Here is a 20072-nt window from a genome sequence, read left to right on the forward strand (position 1 = left end):
AAAAAAATTGATGTGGATACTCATATATACACACATATGCATACATGTATACGATTGTAAGTAGCAAGACTACACAGCACATGCATAAGGCTGAAGTATGAAGTTACAAATATGGTATTGTTGCCTACTGTTACAGATGTTTTCCTTGTCATGGGAAATGATGACAAACGATTATTTTATCACTAAAGCGTGTCTAGATGAAATCTGTCAGAAATGTACAAACACTGCAGCTTTGTATTTGTTTAGCTACAGATAACCACATGGCCAAAAGCCACAAGTCTGAACAAAAGGAAGGAGGGCAGCAATATTTGTTCAGATCTTGCCCTTGGACTTTTTTAATGCATTTTACTTGATCATTTAAGAAAAAATACATAAGCTAATCCCCGAAGAAGGAATTGGGACGTCTCTCCGTGCTTTCCAGGACAGCCTCTCTCTCCCTGGGTTAGCATCAGTTCTTCCTCTAGCTTCTTCTCTCCATAGCAACTGAGTGCTCTGCTGTTCTGCATGATTGGGTAGGAAGGATGTGATAAAGTACAGAACAGCAGTTACAGGAGATTGTTGGGAAGCAGCAAGTGCAGATTTGAAGACTGCCCATTTTTTGGATGAGCGATATAAATGCTAAGCTGTTTTTCAGAACAGACTATATTTATCTTTCTCCTGTCATATTTCTGAATAAGAACAGCTGTGCCTCCTGTAACTAGTGTCGAATTCAATGCAAATCAAATGTATTGGGTAGCCTTTGATCATGCTCAAGAGACTAAGTCCACCTGAGAAGCCTAGCGTCTCCTGCCTGGTTCTGAATCACAGTAGACACAGCGCTGTCTAGAGCATATGTAGATAGCTCCGTAAGGTTAGGTTACATGCTACTTTAGAAGCCCAAAATTGTTACACAATTCCAGATATTAGCGGAAAGTGCTCTGAGCTGCTTAAACTGAACTACAGAGCTCCTCTAGGCCCAGACAATCCCCTTTCACAGTGAGAATTTACCTTTACGTAGCTTACTGAAAAATGAGTTAACACGGAAAAAAGAACAAAACAAACCCCAAACAAACCCAGACAATCAGAAAAGTATCTCAGAAGCTTTGCAGCCTTTATCTGTTCCAATAATTCTTCCTCGGAAATGCAATGAGACTGGAGAGTTGTTAGGATTGCAGTGCGCAGCTATATTACAGAACAAGGACCTTGATTACACTCCTAAAAAGCCGACAAACGTCTGTAGCATGGGCCAGTCTGAGCACCTTCCGAACTGAATGCAAGTGTACTCTGCCAGAGGCTCTCCAGAGCCACAACTTCAGGAAGTCCTTTATATTTTCAAAGAGTACCAGTGGGAGCTGGACAAAGCAGGAGCTGAAGGATACTCGCTGAACACCTGGCATAAACTTCATTTTGGACTCTTCTGAAGGAAAGGTGCAGCATGCCTACAGGGAAACTAAAGCCAGTTTGCAATTCAGGGGAGCAGAGTTATTGCTCAGTGTAATTCAATCCATGGTGAAGTGCTGCTATTAAGAATCTTCTGTCAATAAGAGCAGGAAATAAACAACGCTGTAATACCTGGTGAAAGACTGCATCTTGAAATTTATTGGACAATATGCAGGTAGGCAGAGAAGGTAACTCAACGTTCACTTAGAAAACCCATTTAGGCATTTGAGGCAAATGAAATGCTACCTTTGGGAAGGTGACTTTCTCCGCTCCTCCAGAAGCTGTAACATCTACATGTTGTTTAGCATTTGCTCAGTGATACGTAATCATTTTGAAGATGGGACAAAATCTGTGGTGTGTAAGATGACTGCGTGCTTGTTCAGTGAAATTGAGAAGTGCATACAGGTGGCGTTGGGAGTTTGTTTCCACAGGCAGTCCCAAACGTCGTCTTATCTAACTTCAGTAACGTGCGCTCAATTTTATTGCTCTCTTACATTGGCATTCTCCAACAAGACAGAAGAATACCAATCCCTGTTTAAAAAGTGCCCAAGGTAGAAAAGATAACTGAGCTCCAATCTCCCAAATCCAGGCCAATATGCTACTGGATGATTTGGGGACAAAATACTGAACATCATTAGCATTTTAATTTCTTAGGAACTGCAGAAGTTTAGCGCAAGCTTTTGCTAATTTACACTTCAGACAAGAATGCTATTTTTGGCTTTTAAGTAATAGTGTAGTATTTAAGGAAGTTGGTTCAATGTTACGTTACGCTGAAGAAATGGAAATCGCTAACTCACCTCATCGTTAGAGATTATCTAACACATGCAGCAGCAGTTGGGGAAATGGGACTTCCACACAGAAGCTAGCAAACTGCAGTAAACTAGCAAAACCACAAGGATTTGAGGAACCTGCATAACTGTAATTGCCAGATGTTTTCACTATTTCACTAAAACACACCTTAGACTACAGCCTGCATTCTGGGAACAAATCCACATTGAAAATCACCTTCGGTCTGTATTGTTCTGCTCAGTTCCTTCACAGACTAAAGAAAAAGCGTTGTTTCTATCAGTCTAAAGAACTAAAAATAAGAATTCTCTCCAGTGGTATTCTAGGAAACATGCAAAAGCTAGAGAAGTTTCAAAGACTGTGTTGCTGAAACAGCTTTTTGGTCTTTTGAAGCGTTGGATCCACTTTGAAGAAGAATACCAAACATTACACTTGCACCTGAAAGGTGAGTTTGGGATCCAAAGCCTGGGATCTTCATGGTAGCTGCCCAGCTCCAGCATCAAGTCTCAAGGGAGCACAAGAGAGCAAAACAGAGGGAGCTTCCCTGGGCTACAGGAACTTGCACCACAGCCACTGGCTGACCAGCCGGCACAGCAGCAGTCCTGCTCCTGGGTGGCAGGCAGGCCTCTGAGGAAACAAATGTCTAGATGAAAAAAAGGAGCAATAAGATCCCTCCACCTTTTGTTGTTATTAAGCTGGGAAACTGTGCCAAATTTATTTTCTAGAAGATATTTTCTGAGGTTTCATTCGTCAGCTGCAAACTGGCATTTTGCAGTGAAGCATGTTTTTGTACTGTCTAGAATTCATTCTTTCACATTTCTCACCAGAAGCAATGCCATCCATGAAAGTTTTAAGTGTTCCAATGACATAGTGTTAACCAACTGGCTTTTTCATAACTAAATAAGGTTAAAAGGAAAAACTCTTCTCAATGGGTAAGTTTGTATCACAGTTAAAAGGAAACCAGGCCGCAGTTATTCAGAAACCTTAGAGTTAGCTTAACTTCCTCTTCAACTTTTGCCGTTTCTAATCCCTGCCTTGCTCTGTCCTTCCAGAAAACACAAGTCTGGTTTTGCTATTCAGGACATTTGTTTCTCCTCCAGTCTTTCAAAGGCTCCAGCACAATTAGAGTACTGCACGGTTGGGCATCGTCCACCTGGAGTGACCTGGTGCCTCCAGCAAAGTAGCTGGTTAGAAGTGCAAAATCCTTGCAGCTTTATCTGCAAGTCTGTACAGGATACAGCTTTAAATAAAAAAACTAAACCTGAACGCGTTGGACACCTTTCTTGCTTTCCCTCTGCTGCCACGCTCACCTCCCAGTCTGCTCAAGCAGCCAAGACACCAGAAGAGAAGCGGAGAAGAGCTGTTAAGCTAGCTGTCGATGACTCGTACTCCTACGGGAGCGCCGTCAAAAGCAAACCAGAGGAGGCAGAGCTGCTGATACTTGCATTTGTGCAGGCTCTGCAGAAAAGACGACTGGGATTTTCACTGTGCTGTTTCTATTTTGCAGATACACAGTGACTACATAACCAGGGCGTAGGACAGTTTTATTCCTAGCTGTGTTTCTAAGGCTTTGCATAAACCAAATTACTCTCTCTCTCTGTGGTTCTGACCCATATTACACAATGAAAAGTAACATTCTGGGCTCCTCTGTTTATAGGTTTGAAACCACTTTACAAGAGAGAGGTGAGTTTAACATATAATATCCTAACAGAATTGCTTTAGAAGAAAAAATCTGATCCCTAAAAAGTATGAAAGAGCATGTGTTCTTGTCACACTAGACTGCAGAGATGATTTTACGAGCAAAAGCAGACACATACAAGGATGGTCCAAGGGCTACAGCACCTCTCCTATGGAGAGGGACTGAGGGAGGTGGAGTTGTTCAGCCTGGAGAAGAGAAGGCTCCAGGGAGACCTTACAGTGGCCTTCCAGTACCTACATGGGGCCTGCAGGAAAGCTGGGGAGGGACTCGTTGTCAGGGGGTGTAGTGATAGGATGAGGGGCCATGAAACTTTAAATTGAAAGAGTGGAGACTTACATTGGATATCAGGAAGAAATTCTTCACTATAAGGGTGGTGAGGCCCTGGCACAGGCTGCCCAGAGAAGCTGTGCCTGCCCCATCCCTGGCAGTGCCCAAGGCCAGGCTGGATGGGGCTGTGGGCAGCCTGGGCTGGTGGGAGGTGTCCCTGCCCATGGCAGGGGGATGGAACTGGACAGGCTTTAAGGTCCCTTCCAGGCCAAACCATTCTGTGATTCTACATGTAATTTAATATTGCCTTTTCAAACAGAGGATGTATACACAACCATTTTATTCCTAGATTGTTACCTTAAAGTGAAAAAAAATCTTAACAGTAATATCCTGCCAGAACCCTAACACATTCTGATGTTTTAAACCAGCAGTTTTTACTTGAGAGCTCTGTAGGCACATTTATCATTCAGCTGTGCAACCATACTATAAACTGTCAACTCTTCATCCCTGTCCACTTTGACAAATTACTCTTGCAATAGCATTTCCAGTTATCCTTAGCAGCCAACACACCTCATAAATCCACATCATTGTAGTGTTATTAGAATTTCATTTCATGCTTGCATTCGCGAACATTTAAGCTTTCAACCTCTGCTGCTGGGCATTAATCATGGAATTAATCATAGGATTAAGAATGCCAAATTTAAACTCAAGGTTAATAACATGCTCAACCAATATTAGTTTTACATCCTGCCATGGGGACAAAACTTCCAAAAAAATGTGTAAGATCTTAGTCTGAAGTTCCCAAATACACCCACAGACAATGGTGCTAATTGTATCTTTGTTCCATGGGGAAACAAGAAGTTGCCCAAATTCTACATTTCTTCCTAAAGAAAAAATCAACTTCCTGCACCCTTGAAAAAACAACCATTTGCCCTCTGTGAAGTGACACAACCCTTATATTGGAAAAACATGTCTTTTAATTAATGTATCTATGTTATCTTGGCTTAAATTTTAGAGAAATACTACTAATCTTCCAAAATATTACAGGTAGCAGACCAGACTGTAAGAATGGACAGAAAAATGTAAAAGGTCTTACAACTATAATATTTACAAAAGTATTTGATACATTCTTATGCACATGGTAGGCAGGTTTTGCAACTTAAAAGTTATTTCAAATAGACTAGCTTATTTCACAGCATTCTGAAAACTCGAGCTGAATGAATCCTCTTACACCATTTAACAAGATACATTTTGTCCACCACCAAGATGAAAATAGTTCTCATACTACTTCTTGCTAGCTGTGAACTTAAAAGCAAGAAGTCAAGAACTCATAGAAGAATAACTGAACTGTTACTTATTCATATATTTTTTATCCAGAAGGTTTAATGTTTACTGACTATATGATGCAATATTTAAAGCTATCAAGTAATAAAGCTCTGCATTGAGTAGTTGTAAGTGGTAACTTTTCCCTGCTCCTGAAAGTTTGATTCAAAATTTCCCTAAAAGCCTTGAAATTTTAGCTGAACAAAATAATTCAAATACAACTTCTGCTTCTGTAACAGAGTTCCAGGTGCAAATCAGAACGCCCTTATACTAGTTCCTGTAGGCTCAGTAGTTCATTTGAGGAACGTACTATTTGGCACTGTATATGAGTATAATACAATACGGTCCTGATCCAAGACTACAGGTCCTAACTGTTGCAGCTGAATAGCTACCACATGCAATAAGAAGTGAGGAAAGAAGGGTTGGGGCCAGTAAGAATCCACAACTGGCACTACACCTTCATAAACTTCATTTGTATGTGAAGGAACAAGTGTTTATGTGCCTACAAAGACATCTTCCTACATACACTGTTATGTTCTTAAAAGATACACTACACTAAATAGCATTTCACTAACTAGGAATAGTATTTGATAAGGAACCTAACAAAAGTCCTCAAAAATTATTTTATAAAAAGATTCTGTACTTAACATTCTTTATATATCACTACACTTTAAAACTGGATCCCCTCCTCAAAGACAAAAGAAAGTTGTTTGTTTTTGTCAACACAGAAGTATTTCATAAACAGCCTTCCTGGCAAGCTGAAACACACTGTTTTGGAGGGGGGAGAACACAGTACTGTAACTGATGCATGTAAAAAGTGGTTATCTGTATAACCACATGAGGAACATCTGCATTCTGAAACATACAACACATTAGGAGCAAGAGCTAGTCGCATTTTGCCGCAGGGTTGAGCTGAAAGATCAATTATGAAAAAACTAACAGCATCAACTGAGTCTTCGAAGCTGATGATTAAACAGAAGATTGTCACAGAAAATACTGTGACTCAACAGGAACACAAAATAATAAATATGTCATTTAAGAATACCAGATTCTCACATTCACTTGACAGGTATTCTCATTTCTAAGATACATTTGCATTAAAGACATGAAGCACCAGCTGGCTGACAGTGTACTACTGCACTAATATAAATCCACTAATGCTAAAACAATCTTTTAGTAGAAACTTAGATCAACTTCAGATGATTATGAAACTGTACCTTCAGCTTTTACGAAAAACAACAGGATAAATAATAGTCATACTGGATCTTTTCCTACACCAGCTTTATAGCCCATAAATAAATCAACACGAAGCGCTAGCAATGTAGTGAGTCAAATCTGTGATAAAACCCAGCATTTTTTATTTCTTCAGATGTGTGTTTTGGACACACATTTAACTATTAATGCTGCTTAAAGCAGTGCCTTGAAAAGTTCAGCTACAGCAAGCTGAGTAACTTAACAGAATCTGCTTTCATTATAACTGAGTTACTCATATAATAGACTTACTGTTTTCATCTCCGATACAGAATTTAAAAACCCAGCCCTTCCTCCTGGAATCCTGCAGAAACTGTGTAATTAATATTAGTTCACAATTCTGCAGCCACATTGGCTCTCTCAGTTCTTTACAAGTAGGAAGCCACTAGGTATCAAAACTTGTACCCAAATCAGTCGCCACAAGTTATCAGAATTTTACTATTAAGAAAGAGGTTAAGTCATCAAATACGTTTGACTATTTATTTCTGGCATACACACCACAAACTAGTGACACAGAGTGACTAGTGACTAGGAGTTTGCACTAAATCTTGTTTGACAGAATTTCTTCTTGGAAAACAAGCATTACTCAGGAAGTGGGAGATCTGTGGAAAAAAACTACAAAAACACCAGGGCAAGCACCTTATTCAGCCGTGTACAAAATCTGGCTTTAAGCAGGAAGTGAGCACGCTTCCTAGAAGGATGTACTACTGCATTCCACTTTCTAAATTTCACACTCCAAACACCTCCCCCTAAATTTCCTATCTACTGCTACCTTAGGAGCTACATAGAAGACAGCAGCAAGCATTCAGAGGCAAGGGTCTATGACTGAATTCCACACTTCAGTTTTATAGGGTATCTCGTGTGGACTCACTGAGCAGTTGCTGTTTACGTCACTTCAGTTACAAACGCTAGAATTCTCCATGCTAGAAACACCTGGTGGACTGAAGAAAAATAGTAAAACATTTCTCAATAATTCTGTTTTAATAATGTTTTCCTCTTTCTAGATTTTTTCTGAAGAAAGTTATTTGTTTTGAAAAATGTTCACAAACAGTTACCAAAAGCTAGGGAGGCACTATGATGTTCCCCTTATGCAGATAAAAAGATTACTGACCTCACTGAGGTAAATAAAAAAGGAGCACGTGGACCCATCTACACCGTAACTTGCATAACAGGGATCCGATCGCCACATATCTTTCATCCACTGAAACAGAACAAAAACAGGGTTACATTTAAGCCTCACAGAATAACTCTAAAATATGCTACTTCACACTGAAGTCAGGAATAACAAAGGAAAGCTGCAAGCCACTATATCCAAACTGATAAAACTCTCAAATAACAAAAAGGGAGTTTTATGAATATTTTGCAGCACACTACATCTCAGCATTCAACTACAGTGGGGAAGGAACTACATACCAGGTGTGGGTACAGTTTGCACAAACTGTAAGCCAGGCAAGCAGAGGCAAATACCAAAAGGAGAATATAATCAGGATTCATATGTATGGGTGTGGCTGGAGCTGATTTTCATTGCCCCCCATTACACACGCTCTGCAGTTTAACTGGCCATTTTAGTTACCAAGACAGTAATCTGACTCTGCCAAGAACTGGCCAATTCTGCAGAAATAGATAATTCATTTAACTTCTTATTTTAACATACAAATGACGTACTACATAGCCACCACACAGCCCACTTGTCAAAATGGATCAAAACAGATTTATATACAATCGTATTTATTTTAAATACTGTTGTATAAGAATTTTATTTAGAGAAAAAAAGGTAAGGAAATTTCATGTATACTTCGCCAGCTTCACTTTCAGAAATAAATCCTAGTATTTGATAATTATATGAAAGTACTCAGCAATTTTACTTTTATCCAAACTACTAATACAGTTTCCTTACATTTGAAATGTAGTTTGGAAAAAAAAAAACTCTGCAAGTTTATTACTTTTTCCTTTCCAACCGAAGTCTGATGACTTTTGATATTTGGTCTTTCCAACTACGTTATTAGTGAAATGCAGGATTTACAGAAAACGAATTGTGAACCCGAAAACCAAAGTTTTGGTGGCAAACTTAGTGCAGTAGGATTATTCGTAGAAGCAGGTTTAGAAAAACCAAATGATCTTGATCATTTCATTTTTTTTTTAAAGCTTTCCATCCAAATGAAGTTATTGGGTAAATTGACTGAAGTCACCCTGAGCAAGACAACAGTCTTCTGTTTGGAAACAGAACAGCTCCTCTGTAGGGAGCCTATGTTCTCACCCAGGGCTGAAAGAACAATGCTAAGACAGAAGGGAATGCAAAGTGCCTAGCTGGTGAGTAGAAGAGGCAGAATCCCTTAAAACAGAAAAGGTGAAAGGGAGGAACTGGACAAAGCTGTTGGCAAAGAGGGGAAAGAAGTATAAATAAATGTCTTGCTGAAAGAGAGAAAGGGCTGGAGTGAGGTGCACACAATATCCCAGCCCTGGGTGGGGGGACGTCCAATGACTCATGATGGGAAAGAAAACAAAGGGCTTTTTAAAAAGGAGAAGGTGTGTAAATAACCAAATGGCATTCAAATAGTAACGCATTTCATTAAATAATGTGGCATTTTATTATAACGTGGCATTTTATGTCTGTCTTAATAAGATGACACTTTGTTCCTCTGCAGAGTATTAAAGGGTAAGGTGAGGAGTTTTGTAGTGACACATGCTCCTAAATACCCTCTTTTTTGAGCCAGTTGCTCTTATATTACACCACTGAGTAGTGACTTCTTGCAACATACGTTCAGTTTTTAACAAAACACACATAATAAGATTAAGAACGGCTCTCAGTTACCTTTATTTTCCCTTCACAGTGAGGAAAACCATCCATAGGAGGCAATTCACACTGTTCTTGGGCTCCATTTATGAGATCTAAAGAGAAACAGAGACCATAACTGATATTTTGTTTTACAGTTCTGACATACAGCCTAATGAATCCTTCCTTTTACTTTTATGAATCCGCATCCAGACCGACTGAAGAGTCCTGCTGTGTAACATTTGTTATATCATTAAAACTCAGTGTGCTCTTTTTTGATTATAGAAAAAGGTTGCATAGCTTTCAACTTTGACTTGCAGTAAGTGCTGAATTATATACAAAGCAGTCTATGAAGACTTAAATAAAAACTAAGCTAACCCGTACTGAAAATAATAAAAAGCAAAACAGCTTCCTAATCAAAGCATGCTTAAAGCTACTAAACTGCAATAATTTGTTTATAATTGTCAAACATTTGTAAGATGTACATTACTCTAGAAATGAACTCTAGATTTTCCAATTCTGTTATCATTTCATAAAATACTCATGGTCAGCAGGCTTGGCACCAGATACTTGACCCAATTAAATATTGCAATATGATCTAAATTTACAACTGAGTAACACTGCATCATAAAAAACTATTATGGTCTCCTAATGTATATACATTTAACTATTTTAGTATCTTGTAATTCTCAACTTTTGCAGCATGTTAAAGAACATAAGACAGAGAAACTCTTCTAGACAATAAGCCAAGGAAAAATGAGCAGTCTTTAAAGGACATTATCACACCCGTTCCAGGATGGGACTTTCTTCTAAGAACCCAGTAACACAGGCCTTTGAGGCAAGAAAAATGATTAATGTGGTAGAGAGATTCTCACTAAAGTCAGTGGAGGATAAGTTTTTTAATTTAGCTAGTTCCTCCCGGAGTTATCTAAATTATACCTGCATCATTTCTGGCTTTTCCCATGGACTAGAACCAAGATCATTAAAGCCAACCATCCATCAACGTAGCAACACTTCACACCATGGCATTTTAGTAGTTATATTGCACAACCTCACCCAGAATATGCTAATTAGAAATCTCAGTTAAAAAAATAAAAAAAGGCTGCAGCATTAGGATAGAGTATGGACAAAATCCGTGGAAAAAAGCTAGCATACTTTTGTGGTTTTACTGTATACAAAAAAAGCCTTTTCCTGATTTATCTGAATATTTTGCTTTTTATTTATTTAGTTTTTTTTGGAAATAGTTTCTTTTAAAGATAAAACATGAAATGCGAGTGAAGTGTTACAAAATGGATTGGACGGGGAAAGAAGAATTATGCCTGGAAGATGATGTATTCGGCAGTCTCCGCAGCAGCAGCAATTTGACAAACCGAGCTGTACTGCCACCGACAATAACACTGAAGCTAAGCAGTTTTTCAGATGACTTTATAATTTCAAATCAATAAGCACTTTCAAAATACTCCAATGCTCCTATCCGTATAGGATTCTTGCGGACCAGACTGCTGACATCTACGGCTCTGATTTCTGCTCCAAGGAGAAACACACAGAGCACGCAGACAGGCGTCAACAACTTGAACTCATGTTCTACATTGCCTCAGTAAAGGTAAATAACACTGGGACTTTCTGCTGTTCAGGAGTCAGACTTCCCACCTGTATCGCGCTGAAAGCGCTCGAGATCAAATAGTATGCACCTTAAACCAAAAACAGGCATGGATAAAATTGTGGCAGTTATTGATAATTAGTATAATGCCATTAGGTAAACATTAGTTTGTGGTCTAAACTCTGGCCCTTATTTTGTTCCCCTTTCAGGTGATAGAAAACAGCATTGAGGTTTTTTTTAACTTCTGTTTACAGAAAAGTTCCTCTTGCAAAAAGGACTGTTCTAGTTTTAACAATTCATATCCTTTGTAACAATGAACAATTACAGAATAAATCTTTTTTAAAGGGATTCTGAAAATTAAAATTCCACTACTGCAAAACAACAGCGTTGCATAAATACAAAGTAATCCGTCACACCAGTATTCAGGTTCTGTCTTTAGCAGTTTGAGGGAAGTAGTTGATATTCTAAGCACTTTTACAAAGCTACCACCTAGATCTTAGATTTAAGTTCTCTCCTCACTTGTCAACTAATTCTGTGAGAATTTCAAGAAATCAAATGTATTCTATGCTAGATATGCTATCCATTACTAAATTAGGAACTCATAAGCCTGAATACAAAATAAGTACTGAGCTTTTTATAAGACATGTTAAATCCAGATCTTCCCTAAACATAAGAGACACTTTAAATCTATGATATATCAGATATATAGTTCAACTGCAGGAAAAATTCAACTTTCAACATCGTACTGAACTCAGGGTTGAAAATACTGAACGTCTAGGCAACAAACCATCTCTTCTTCTAAAGTCTCTTTAAGCACAGGGTAGTAAATAAACACAACTATAATCCCTTATTTTTCAGCAAAAAATGTTTAGTGTGCCAAGTCTGTCACACCATATTAGATTTGCATTGGTATCTTGTGACACTCCTGAGAATGGGCGGAAGGAGAAAAAACACAAGATAGAATGAACTCTTTCTTGGTACATACACATCGGTAGACTAGATAGTTCACTTTTATCATGCATCAACTCAATCTCTGCACTCAAGTTTTTATAGATGGGCACATTAGCACTTTTCCTGTCTTGAACATTCTGGTCTCCATAATTAGCGTGAGAAATAAATGCACAAGTCTGAATTCACGTATGAAAAATGGTGGTGGATCTGGGCAACCACTGTTTGCCCTGAAGCAGTACCCTTCCATCTTGGCCATTGTTAGTGCGAGTTCTAGATTGAGAACCATCCCGCACAACTTCTCCTCCTTCCTCGATCAGAACCTGTGTGAAGAATTACATTTCAACCAGTTCACTACCAGCTAGGCGTGAGGAGTGTGCTGGAGCCTGCCTGGCACAGCTTTAACCTGTGGGCAGCAGAAAGGCTCCCTTCCCCACCCTTACTGCATTATCTACTCTGAACCATAGTCAAAGACAGAGGAAACAGCCTTGTAAAATATTGAAAGTCAAGGGCACAGTGGCCAGCCTCTTTAACTATGAGCTGATAGCTACAAATTAACAGCCCAGGTTGCCCTCATCACACCCTGCTGTGCAGCTCTAGCAGTGGAGGAAGCATGGGCTGGACAGCGTTTCCTGCATTTCCTCGTGCACGTCTAGCTCAGAATGTGCCTGCACTGCCGAAGCAGCTCACTGTTCTGTTCCCAGGGTGCTGCCGTCCATGCTAACCAAGAGCACGCTCTCCTTCAACAGAAGTCCAGGGGTGAACAAATCATATGTATCCCACGGACAGCCGTGACCACCTCAGACAGACACTAGCAACGTACCCTTTTATATGGTTTACGAAGAGCACATGAAGCAAATGGAAACCTGGGGACGCTGACCTACACATATTTGTCTTCCAGTGTGAAAAAGCAAGTTTAAAATACAAGTCAAGAGCACAGAGCTTCTTCCTGGTAGGGAGATGATGAAAAACCCCAAACCTAAAATACTTCATTAAGCCAGACATTTTTAATGCTGCTTTCGTGAGAAAATAGTATTTAAGAAACCATACAGATTTTTATCCTTAATTAGGATTTATAGCAATTAAAATACAAGTTCTGAGATCTTTTTCCAGCCAAAACTTAGAACTTGATGCCAACAGTTAAAAATGCAAACTGTCAAGTCAGCACAGAACACTAAATAACACACTTTTTTCTCTTAAGTTAGGTCCATGATGTTAGTTTCTATTCTACAGATGCCCAAGTGTTTCTGACATCAAGCACAATTTATTTCCTCTTGATTGCTATTACGCACAGATTAAACATTTACCTAATACGATATTACATTGACAGATTGAAAACATGGATGTGAGCACGTTATAAACCTAGGAGTACACAAATGTTTCTTTAATGCAGTGCTTTGTTTGTGCAGTCCTGGGCCATTCGGTGTGTAACTAAACCTCCATCTCGGCACTCAGAAAGCGGCCATATGTTCACTTCACCAACGTCTGTGGCTGTTTGACGACTAACAGCTCTGCATCAGAGATCACTAGTGCACAGCAGGCAGAACCGAACTTGTGAACAACTAGCAGTTATTTCAGTGCAAAGTCTGGCGCATTAGCATGAATGACGTGGCAGCTTGAAGCTGAGCCACCTGACCTTGCACTACAAAGGATGCTTCTCCTTTGTTGCTGTGTACAACTAAGGACGGATTGGTATCAGTCACCTACCTTTGACACTGAACTCTTGAAACACCAGTTTGCAAGTACAGGTCTTTAAAGTTCACACAATCAAACTCTGTATCAGGGGTTTTGTTTGTTTTACTGAAGCTCTACAATCTCAAGAGCGAGCTGTGTGGCTCAAAGAATAATCTGTGATGAGGCATTCATTTTTTGTTTGCTCTCTGGTTACTCACTAACAAAACCATAAAAATAAGGCTTAGTAAGTGCTGCGTATGTATTTTGTCCCTTTGCTATATGCATGTCTTATAATAACAAATATCCTTATAATAAATTACATGCTTTGTGATAGGCTCAAAAATTGTGCTTGTTTTTGTCAGTACGGTTTGGAAGTCTAAAAATAATCCGCAAAGACAGTAAGCTGAATAATAGTAATAGAAAAAAAAGATGCAATTGCGTAGTTATTTAATAATGATTGTTGTTTTATGACAAACAGAATACCTACCGAAGTTCTAAAATAGCACTCTTGGTTAAAGCAAATGAAGAAGCCCCAATCCCATTGAACTGCAAACTGTGACAGCAGGGGCCTATCTAGCTGGGTAAGGACCAACTCTTTGTTCTTACAAGAGCAGAAATACCCTAAGACCATTTTCAGACTAGCGTGAAGAAGCATATTAGAATACCTTGTGATGACGTACAGCACAAATAATAGCTCAACTCAGTGTTTCCTACCAGGAAATCTCATAAAAACAGAAACCTCTTTAATATTAAAAGGACAGAGTAATCATCTGATCAGTCTATTCACCAGTTTTCTCTCTACCTGCTCTCTTTCTGGTTTTGATCATTAAATAAATTTACTATTCTTACTTTAATTTATGGAATCCTTCCCTTTCTGCTTCTATTTCTGTTCTGAAATCTGGAATCCAAGGTTAGATGCAATACTCTAGTTAAGGCAATTTTCATTTGTATAAGATCTCCCTTCCCTTCTCCTACTAATTAACACATTCTCAAGTTAATTCACATTTTTCTTCTCCAGCTGGGAAGGTTTCTTTAAAGAGAGAATTTGCAGTGTGAGCTGAAAGCACTATCAATACTTAGAAACAAACTTGAGGTTACAAGATTGTAAATGCAGAGCACAAACCGCTGTCTACTAACGTTTTAGAAACTTTAGGAGCAAAGCATTGGTATGATTTAGAGAAAATTAACTTTTCTACTGCTAGTCCATCCTCACACCAGCTGTGCTGCTGTGTTCCATTAATGCTACTGAAATCAATGCGATGTTAGGAGAATTCAAGTAGTAGTCAAGTGGTTAATCAAAATGCAGCCCAGGGGACCACTAACAGCCCCTTTCAGCATTACTAATACAGCTTAGCACTGCGGTGGAAAATATTCACGTGTGGTCTTCTGCATGGTCATAATGCTGTGCTGGAACAGCGAGGCTTGAAAACACACAGCTCTCCGCAGCTCCAAGCTATTGCCTTTGCAGGAGGCAAACTGACAGGAAAATGGGAAAAAAACACTTGCTATTATATATAGTGTGGAAAAAGAATACAATGGAGAAGGCACAATAAATACAAATCAAAGCGTTGCCCTGAGCAAGCTGTAATCTTGACTCCTGGTATCAGCAGAGCCCACATCCTATAACATCCAGGATACACAGATGTTTTATGAGGACTAGTTTGGTTTTTTTTAAGGCATGGCCATAGCTAATATCATATGTACTACTTTAACTGAAGAGAAACCTACTGTAGTCCTCTTAAGACAGGAGGACAGCTTTGGAAATTCAAAATATGCAATACTTTAGCTTTTTATCAAGTTTGTCTCTGCAAGCACAGAACTATAGGATAAACCATCGTCACAGACTGTTAAACCAACAAGTCTGTCCCGCGCAGGACAAAGTTCACTGGAAAGAGCCATGGAAACAAATCAACTTATCACGAAGCTACCTGAGTCTTCCTTCCCACCACAAAGTCTTCAGCATGTCACCCCAAACTCTGCAGGAAGAAGTACATGGAAATACAAAGACAAATGTTCTTCTCACCATAGTAACATTAAATAAAAATGCCTGCTTGCAGCATTGCCAAAGCTGACTTGTCAGTCTGCCTTGCTACATATTCGCAGGTGATGCCAACTAGCTGACAGGCATCCACGCATCATCTTTTGGATGACAAGTAAATACTGAAGTCTGCATCCAAATGAGTGACTTGAACAACTTTAGTCTTAACATCTTTAAAGAGATCTCATCAGCCTATACACCAGAACATGCTAATGCATAAGCTAGAAATGCTCTGGAAGCTAAGAACAGACACACCAAGAGTCTCTCCCTCCCTGAGCAGCATGCTGGTACTGAACTGGGCTCAGGCTCGGAAGGAGTCCTCCAAGTAGCACCTACGTACAAGGGGGGGAAATTGAACATGAACCGTCATTTGCTCATTTTTATGAGTTCAAAGGCACACAAAATCTTCCAAAGTCACATTTTTCAATGCAAATGACACTTCTAACTACCGCACTGGTACAGCTTTCAGTGCAATTATACCATCTAAAACGTTAAGACTGTGACACTTACCGCAATGCTAGTTTTACTGAACACGCACTGAAATACAGTGAAGGCAACGGCCTCAGAGCACCTTCGTCCTTACCTTAAAATCAACATCTTTACTTTAAAAAAATGTTTTGTAACAAGTATATTCATAATTAATACCACTATTGTTTAGCAGTGTTTTAAAGAATGAGGTACTGAAAGTTTCCTTCAATTTACTTAAATCAATTTTTTCCCATGGCTGCCTGAAGTACACAGCAAGATTTCAGGCAAGAGTAAACAAAGAAAAGCCAAATCAACCAAAAAAACAAACAACCTGCAACACAAAACCCACACACCCTGCTTATCAAAAAATAAAAACTCAAAGGAAACAGGATACACGCTTTGATCATTTTTGTTCAAGGAGGTTGTCCTATCGGATGAAATACGCTTAGCGGAATACTGTTCCACACAACCAGGAAACGAATGGTTTATCTTAGAAAAGCCCTAGTGTTAAAAGCTAAACTGCCTAAATGAAACTCATCTTGTGCCTGTAACAAGGATCCAACAATTCAGCTGCAACAGAAGCTGTGCTGTAGAGAAGCTCTGCCTGAAGGTGCCACGGTTTCACATTTTCCCATTTCTATTTTATCATCTTAAAACCAGTAATTTAAGGTTTACCTAGTATGTTATTATTGGCAGTGGTTCGGAGCATCCTGTTTTACGACTGACAAAAACTCTTATCTGCTTTTACACCCCAGGTGTAGATTAATATGTTATTATGCATACGAGAAAATACTACTTCCCACAAAGCCAGGGAAGATTGCTACCAAAACTCTTAAAAGCTTTTCATCAAATACAACTTGGACAAATGAAAACAGAGGGGAGAGAGACAGAAGGAAAAAAAGGACTTCATTGCATCTGAAACCAATCAGCTAAAGCCTTGTAAGCATCACTATTAACAATTTACTCTTTCATAAATCAAATGGAGGTTCTGGAAAAGCAGTTGAAAATTGTCAGTATCAAATCAACAAGCTTGTTTGATGCTTTTGAGGAGGGGAGAAGGAAGAGAAGAGCATGCTTATAATTTTACACATGGATCTAAACAGGGAGGAAAAAAAGGAGCGCCCACTCAGGCTATCCAAGGGACCTCACAGCTTTGCTTTCCAACCTCACCTAGGCAGTGCATCAGCTCACCTTATCCTCTAGCAGAGGTCCCATCCTCAATTCCTTTGGGATCAGGATTAAAGATATTTGTGACAAAGAAATCTTGCACTCCATTATCCTTTCATGCAAACCAAACAAAAAGAGAAGCTTTTTTGCTCTTACACTTCTCAATGAATGATTCTGCAAAACTAAATTCAGTGGAAGAAACAAGGTGTAGTAACACAGTACAAACACTAAACCTAAACAAAATATGGACACGAACAAAGTGTACATTTCTACATCTAAATCAACAACGTAATTTGTCTGAGAGTCTGAGGAGGAAGATATTTCTAGTCTCTAAATGTGAACTGAAAAATGAATCAAAGACAAGTTTGAGTTTACCTACTACAGAGACAGCCGAGCTCCAGTCCTTGCTAAATCCTCAACATTTCCTCCTACCAACTGTTATCACCTTCTTATCATGAACGAGCATAATCCAGATGGATTTTCTTCAGATCATTTAATGTGCCAAAAACTGTGCACACCACTCTAATATCTACTGCTGCAGATTTCACCACTGCTGTCTCAGCTGTACAGCGGCCTTGACAGCCAGAGGTGGAACAACAACAAAAAGAAAAGCTAAATTTCTCCATGGCTTGCCAAATAAGAAGCACAACCGATAAACAGACTTTTGGAAAGTAATGAATAACTAATTTGACACAGCCTCTAAATTCCAAACACTGAGTCATGTTCCTACGATGTTTGCACCTCTGCCCAAAAGTACAATTATAAATATTGTTCGAAGACTACATTTTACTTGTGTTAGGTAATCTCCCAACAGCAGCGTATCGTGGGTTTCATTATGATAACGAGGAGGCTACTCTACTGAAAGAAAAAGTCATGGGCTCCGTACCAAGTAATATCCATCACATAAATTGCTTGTTCATGCTACTGTGGTCAAAAAGCACAGGCTGAAGGATTGATCAAAACTGTTTTTAGGAAGCCACAAACATTTCTATTAGGCTGTTACAAGAGCGAAATAGCTACGATGGGTGCTGTTTAGCCAGACTTAATTCAACTTCTGGCTGTATTATTAATCCTAAAATAAAGATAGATCATTTGTCAAATCTGCCAAGCAGTTTTGCTGTTTCCCAGGCCGGTGCCTCCTTTTTCCTTCACTGACAGGCTCTTTCACAGAAGGCATTGCTCGTTCCTTTATTGCAATATACCCCAGGTTGTAAAACCGCCCAGTCCAACACCCATCTGGACATCCCGAGACTCGGTGGCTCATAGCTCACGCTTTCCAAGGGCACACTCCATTCTGTTTGTTGGACATTGTGCTGTGGGGCTTGGGGGTTTTAAACTCTGATATCCAGGTACTCTCCCGACGTATTTTCTTTTCCTCAAACTGCCTTACTTCATCTTTTTCATTTTACTTATCAAGATAACCTACAGAAGTTACTGATAAAAGTTTAAGATGACCTTTGGTAGCCCTTTAAATGACTTTCTGACGACAAACAGTAGTTACAGTTGTCTTCAAAGCAGCTACAAAACTGATTATTAGGTCTTTTCCTCATTCATAGGATTCAGAGTAAATTTTTCATTTGTTTCTATACCTTCAAGGCTGTAAAGGCTGTGGATCCCTTTCTGAACGCTGACAGAATTACAGGCACCTGCTGCCCACCAGCAAACACTCAGCAGGTCTGTTCAGGCAGCTGCTATGACCACTCTCAAAGTCTGGATACGTATATCCACAGAAGAATTTGAAAATATCAAAAAGTACATATAAGGTTATTATTTTTCTTCCTTAGAAGGACAGATGATAGATTCAGTACCAAGGGAATGCAGTAACTAAAGGTGGTGTTAGCTTATGTGTAGTGCATTAGAAGAAGTATCCTCGCAAGTTCATTAATTATACATAAGAGCTTTCCTGGACCAGCAGATATTTTACCATCAACGTGTATACTGGGCACAACTAAATATCCCCTGACCTCAGCTCATTGAGAAACACATCAGCATTTTCTTAACAAATTGATTTCCCAACCACTTGTTCAGCAAGTGTAACAGCCAGCCATTTCTCAAAACACATTAACTTCACTGCTACCTGGATTACCTGCATACTCAGACACCAACTCACATCTGAGCTAAAAACCAGCGTGCATATGAACAGGAGGAAAACACTCATACATTTTAATATGGTAAATATTCTCTTCTATACTATTATTCTGGTTGTTCATATAATGTCAATAGATGTGAAAAATTAAAAAAAAGAAATCCTGATCTGGTCCAAGTGTCGGTGTTTTTATCGCACAAAAGGGAATTTTGCAATCCGTAAATCTGAGTCACAGCCACATGCCGGTTCTGTTTATTACAGACGGAAAAAAATCATAAAACCAAACTGGATTTATTCCAGTAATTGGACTCTGGAACTAAACCAGGATTCCTGCATTATTACCATCCACTACCTGTAGCATATAGATACTGTTTTTTACAACTGCTGTCTGTTTACAGCAATGTAACCAGTACAGAGACTCCACTTACAGGCAGACTTTGAGAGAAGAAATGTTGACTAATCATTTTTTTTGTTCTTCCCAGTATGCAGATAAAAAGTACCCTTTTTTTCCCTAATGAAAGCATTAGCATTACATAAAATATGTAACGAAGAAAAGCTCAAGGCACTCAGACT

At 39.2% G+C, this 20072-nt stretch overlaps 1 protein-coding gene across 3 annotated transcripts in view; it reads right to left on the reverse strand.

Annotated features, from left to right (window-relative positions):
* The window catches only part of MGAT5 (alpha-1,6-mannosylglycoprotein 6-beta-N-acetylglucosaminyltransferase), a 115309-nt gene that overhangs the window by 44436 nt on the left and 50801 nt on the right, over positions 1-20072 (reverse strand). For all 3 annotated transcript variants that reach the window (XM_083841303.1, XM_083841304.1, XM_083841305.1), the window contains exons 4-5: positions 9558-9634; positions 7857-7946 (exon numbers count right to left, since the gene is read on the reverse strand). In XM_083841303.1, the coding sequence (XP_083697429.1) occupies positions 7857-7946; positions 9558-9634 (167 nt within the window). The remainder of the gene's footprint in view (positions 1-7856; positions 7947-9557; positions 9635-20072) is intronic.

The sequence above is a fragment of the Anser anser genome (genome assembly GCF_964211835.1).
Source record: "Anser anser genome assembly, chromosome: 6".
Lineage (NCBI taxonomy): Eukaryota > Metazoa > Chordata > Aves > Anseriformes > Anatidae > Anser > Anser anser.